Source organism: Melopsittacus undulatus, chromosome 6 (genome assembly GCF_012275295.1).
Source record: "Melopsittacus undulatus isolate bMelUnd1 chromosome 6, bMelUnd1.mat.Z, whole genome shotgun sequence".
Classification (NCBI taxonomy): domain Eukaryota; kingdom Metazoa; phylum Chordata; class Aves; order Psittaciformes; family Psittaculidae; genus Melopsittacus; species Melopsittacus undulatus.
This window is the reverse complement of record NC_047532.1, coordinates 2648496-2654495: the sequence shown is the minus strand read 5'-3', so window position 1 is coordinate 2654495 and position 6000 is coordinate 2648496. Positions and strand designations below refer to the sequence as shown.

Below are 6000 nucleotides of genomic sequence, written 5' to 3'. Positions count from 1 at the left end.
TTGAAATCTGTGCAACACCATCTTAATATGATTGGACTCTACAGAATTTGCCATTATTAAATGAAGAAAAGGATAAAGTCCCACATTTATTGGTAGAAAAGTTTATTCCTACAGTGCACACCACTGCAACCTGAAACATAAGTTCAGTAAAGTGCTTTAGCTGATCATATAAATAGCATGCAAGCAGCCTTACAAGCCACTCTTGAAAGAAGTAAGTTACTGGCTTCCTTTGGAGGGTGTGAAGACTGAGATTTGGGCAAACCCCAGGGCAGTTTAGGGGCTTGAGAATGCATCTTCTGAGGCTCTACAGAACATCTTTCAGGTGGTGCACAACTTCAGCACGTGCAGTGTAAAGTAATGAACCTGCTGGATCCACCAGGTAAAAAATGAATAGTTTTAGTTTAAACATTGATCCTACACTGCCCTCTGGCAACACAAATATTTAATAACATAGTTCCCTAAATGCTAATTAATCACACATTGCCAAAAAGCAACAGGGACTGTCTGGCACAGTCAGGCTCTGCAGGCATGGGATGAACCCAATTTGCTCCATCCAATTCCCATTTGTCACAGCCTTGGGGAACAAGGGGCAGGCAGGTTAATGAGGAAGTGTATTCAGTGCTCCCCTAAACTCCAAAGGCTCCAATGACTACTTTGGGTATATGTATTCTAAGTAATTAAAACCCACTAGTTGCAACAGGTAAGAGCTCCAACCCAACAGACGTAACAGAGGAGCAGTGTTACACGCATTTTGCTGTACAGAGCTTGCAGTGTTTTCATTTGAAAGCTCCACTTCATCCAACTTAAGGGACCATTTCCAACTGTGAACAAACCATGCAAACAATTCAGTCGTGTGAGAAAGCAATCTAAAACAATTTTATTGGAATGATACAGGAATGGTTAATATACACGTTAACTCCTCAATGTCTGCCTTCTACATAGAAAAACAACAGATAAATGAACAAATTCCATTCTTGTGCCCATCGTTAACCCAACACAGGTACAGTACAGAGAAACAGCCAACAGGCAGCAGACTCCCAGCACTCTGAAACCCATGCAGGAGATCTGCATCAGAATGAATGCAGGTTTTATACACAACAAGGAGCTATTTTCAGTGTTTTTATGTTTGTGCTGGTGCCTTGCTCCCTGGACAAAGAAACAATTCAGGCTGTCTCAACAGAGCTTTCTTAGGAATGCTGACACAGTCTGAACGCTACCATATGGTGAGGCTGGGGGACCAGGCGAGGGAAGTGACTTTGCTTTCTTAAACCTGGCGATGTTCTTGCCCATCAGAAGCAGAGACAAACCTCATTTCAGCACATTTTGGGTCACTGAACTGTCAGAATTTGGCAGAGATTCTCAATTACACCTTCCACAAAATAACGACTGCAATTGACAAAACTTACACCATTACTTTCCTTGCACAGGAAACACAGCAAACAGGCATGACCACAGTGACTCGCGTGTCAAATTCCACTGTCTTCACAAGACTTCACTTCCATACTTCCTCAAAAGGTCATTTAGACTTAAACACTAGTTGAGACATAAAGATGGTGCCAATATTAAGAAAGAAAAATCACCTCAGTTCAGACAGGTGAAATCCTACTGAGCAACAGAAATGAGACACTGGGTTTAAAACGTAACCTAACTTCCATCCTCAAACAGTCTTAGAAATACATTTCACAGCATTTCAGTAATTACTGAAATATGATTTAACAGAATTACTGATGAAGCCGCTGGTGAAGAAGCACAAAGGTGTGTGAAGGCAACATTAACCTATCCCTGTTTTGGTACTCTGCTTGCTTAGGTAAGCACAAGCTTGAGACTGACCTCCCAGGCTCCCAATTCAGAAGAGATAAAACATGAATGAAATGTCATTTTAACTCACTTTAACTCACTTTCATGCTAGATCCAGCAGAGGTTTCACCATGAGCTGCCTGGCTGCAGAGCTGCTCTCCAGCCACAGCAACAAGCTGCATTCTAACAGACATTGACAGAAATCATTAGTGGTAGTGAACACTTTCAAAACCTGTTTCTCACCCTTCAGGGCACTTGTAATCATTTGTATCTTTGCAGAGTATGGCCAAGAAATACAGTCTATCTCTGGAACACTGGGAGGACAGACAGGTTAATATTGCACCAATACAAGACACTTGAATGGATTTGCACTTGCTGCAATAGCTTCATGATATGGCAATAACAATGGAAAAAAAGGATTTTAAACCTTAAAAAAAGAAGTCTGACTTAATTACAATATTCTAACATTTATTTCCTCCTTTGAAAAAATACTATATGGATCTAATGACTACTTGAACATGCAATACGATGCCTAATGCTATAAGCAGTGTGAACTGGTATTGTTGTAGAGAAATACATTAAAGGCTTTCACCCTTACACAGGTAAGGAAATGCCATTTCTGGCTGGTTTGGCTTATCTGCAGGAGTGCCTGGGGATTAGCGCAGTCGTCACTGAGGTGCATTGGACCTTGCACATGGATGTGTAATGGAGTTGTGCTTAGGCAGCTGTGTGATGAACTTGCCAATGGAAAGGCCATCCATTGCCCAAATCCCTCTTTGTGATAAGGGCCCATGTGGATCACTTACATGAGAAAAACATGGCTTGTTTGTTTTTACCACCTGTACAGTGTGTTACAATACAAACCTTAAACATCCACTCTACAAAAGAACAAACACAACTTTCAGAAGTGACTACAATGGCTACACTACACAACACCATCTACAATGTCATCTGAAACCAGAAAAGACACTGAAAAATTACTGTGTAATTCAGTAACATTTTTGAGGCAACTCAGGCACTAAAGTTAGGATCTGATAAGGTTTTAGATGCTGTTTCCCATGTTTTAAATACTTGAATCCCTAGGTACAACCCCATCTGTATTATTAGTACTAAAATAGTTTCTTTAAGTTTACACAAAATGGACCAATTGCCAAGACAGTTTGAATTAGGTGAAAATCATTCATGTCCAATTGCTTCATTCCTATGCTTCCAACTTGGCAGTAACACCCTCTGTGCTCTCTAACTTTATGTTCACATTGTCATCTTGTGTTCAAATTTGTATTAGGTGAATGCTGCAAGCACCAATCAAATGTTAGAAATCACATCTACGTTTCTTGAAGCAGAGACAATTGTACTATTTTATAAAAAGCTGTGGAAATTCCCTTTACAGAACATTTAAGGCAGTTGAAATTCATGCTTGCTGCTTTGCCAGTGCTTCAGCTTCCTGAAATAGCAGAAGAGAATAACATATATTAGTACTTCATGGAAGGTGATAACTTACATGTACCTGTGTTAGCGTATGACACAACAAAATCTGCAGTGGTACATGATTAAGAAGTGAGCATCACTGAACCCAACTTAGGAAGAGTCCCAACCACCTCTAATGACATTACAAACAAGTCCCATACGGTGCTGGCTTTAACTCTGGTTCTGAGCCACCTCAAGTAAAACCTTCAGGAATATTCCAACCTGTGCCTGCAGATGGTTTGGACCATAAAAGTTTAAACCAAAGAAGGGGAAAACAAAAAGGGAAAGAGGTCTCAGGAGAGATGCTGTATCCTTTCTGAACCAAACCCTATTGAGCCAGCATTAAGCCACTGCATCCCAAAAGGGTGACTAGAGCAAGCTGTGAGTCCTCAGCTGGACGCAGCCCAGAGTTGCTCCAGCACAAGACCCACACGTGAGCCCTGATCTGGGCTGGCAGCAGGTCCATCCTGGCAGCAACAGTGCTGAGTAATCCTAGCTCCCTGCTGCACTGCAGGGGGACAGGAGCCAGCAGGGACACAGAGGAAAATGAACCTGCATTATTCAGTTGTCTTTCAGCCTTTGTAAGGGGGTCACAGAGGGGAAGAGAATAACAACAGAAGAAGGGCAAAATTAACTTCTTTTTTCTCTGAAGATGTTTTCTACAAGTGTACTTTTGACTGAAGATGTATTTAATCACCTGTTAGCAGCAACACAACCTACAGGAAGATAAAGAGTCCTGGTGGTCCCACTGCAGCACTTCAGGCTGGACAGTGTGGTTTATTTTAAAGGAAAAAGTCTGACATCTGCTAAACTTTTATGTAATGGAGTTGTTTGTGACTAAAAAGAAATAGTAAAGATAACAGACACAACAAAACCATTGCTAACATGAGCCAGGATGCTAAACAAGAGGAACGACTAAGAAGGGAATTTCTAAACCCCGTAAGACTTGCAAGAGAGGGGACACATAGGTGACCCCAGCCTGCAGGGCAGGAAGTACCACACATTATTATCATAGACATGGTGGATCACTCTGGTTTTCTGGCCATCAGCCTAATGCCTTGCCTCCTGACCCAGGGGCGTGGGAAAGCCTCCCTTGGTCTGCTGTGCTCTGGGACTGCACTCTGCTCCTCTCTGGCCGCATGTCACAGGCCAAAGAGCAGAACAGGCATCACGGCTGCGCATGCAAGGGTGTCCGGTCCATTCATGGCACAAAAGGCAGGTGAAGAATGGAGGAAAGGTTAAAAGAACTACAAAGCGTGGTGAAAAAAGAAGGATGTTTGGTATTCCATAAAGGACAAGTGGCTCTTTGAAAGGTAAGAAAAATGAGATGGTTCCTTTGGCTTTAGAACAACTCCATTCACCAGTCATGAGCACTACAGAAGTGACATCCAGCAGTGTCTTTTCCTTTCTCTCCAGACAAAGTACTTATGTTCAAAACGGGCAGTGGCAAACTGGGAAGGATTCCAGGTACTCCCCTCATCCCCAGGAAAGTGGGTGCAAGTAACTCAGAGAACATGCTAACCTATCTGTCTTGAAGGTCAAACTCTATTTCCTCAGGCATAGTCCTGCAAGCTAACAGGGAAAAGGCTGAGCTTCTCAGATTTGATGCTACACCTCTTCCATGCTTTTCCTTACTTCTCCCTCAAGGCCCCTCACTGAGCATGCTCTCATAGAATTAATCACAGCCTTTAACTCACAAAATCCTCACTCTTAAGACCCACCTGTATTGCCTGAAGTAGGGATATGTAAGATAAAGAGAACACAAACTTTTCTCAGGGTCTGTAGGTCTAATCGTACCCTCAGTGCCCAAAGCACAAACCAAATCACAAGGGCTCCATAAACAGTTTCACATGCGTTTCACATGCTTATTTCAGAGCTCTTCTTGTTTAGCATTAACATTGGACCTTTGTGCTCAGTCAACTACCTTTCTAAACCTCTCCTAATGACATTTAATGGAGGTTTACTGTCACGGTCTTCTCTTACACTCACATACAGGTTGATCCCAGACTTTTCATTTTATGCAGCAACAGACATTGATGCAATGTCATTAACTACAAGTATTATATCCCAGCTGCATGCAGCTATGCTTTAAAGGCCAATTTCAGCATTGGGCAATCAGCTTAATTTTACATCATGTAATTGTGGGACAGATACCAAAAGTCAGACCAGCAGCAGAATGCACCGGGTACAAGGTCACTTATGCAAAGGTTATCTTCATCAGCTCAAACGCACCTCCGCAGGCTGCAGCAAGCAATTCAGCATAGAACAGCTGCATTGTGTTTCTCCTTTTGAGGACTCACCTTTTCCTTAGGCAAGGACAGAATCAGAGCAACTAATAGTCATACTGACTGGTTCTGCAGGCTGGCAGGTTAAGGAAGCAGCAATGTTCATACACATTACAGACACAGATGACCTGATTTGTTATGGCAGCACCGGCTCCCCAGTACCACTGCACTTCCCATGAAAGGGAACACGAGCCTTCTTGCTGGGATCTCAGGGCTGCTTTCTTACTCCTTGGCTCCATGCTGCACACTGTCTTGTGTGATGCTGTGCAGATGTTCCCAGAAACATAAGGAAGATTGATATGACTATGGCACTGTGTGCAGCTGACCTTCCGATGTCAGCAATGCATGATGCTGGAGTTTTGCTCTCTGCAATTCTGTATGAGGTAGAGTTCTTCCTCACTACACCCTTTCTACTGCTAGAAATCAGTCTGGCTCCCAAAACTGCTTCAGT

At 42.7% G+C, this 6000-nt stretch overlaps 1 protein-coding gene across 1 annotated transcript in view; it reads right to left on the bottom strand.

Moving 5' to 3' along the window:
- Window positions 1–849: 849 nt before the first annotated feature.
- SH3BGRL (SH3 domain binding glutamate rich protein like) overlaps window positions 850–6000 on the bottom strand; it is a 32917-nt gene continuing 27766 nt past the window's right edge. Inside the window, exon 4 of the mRNA XM_031045055.2 lies at window positions 850–3241. Within this exon, the coding sequence (XP_030900915.1) occupies window positions 3209–3241 (33 nt within the window). The 3' untranslated portion in view covers window positions 850–3208. The remainder of the gene's footprint in view (window positions 3242–6000) is intronic.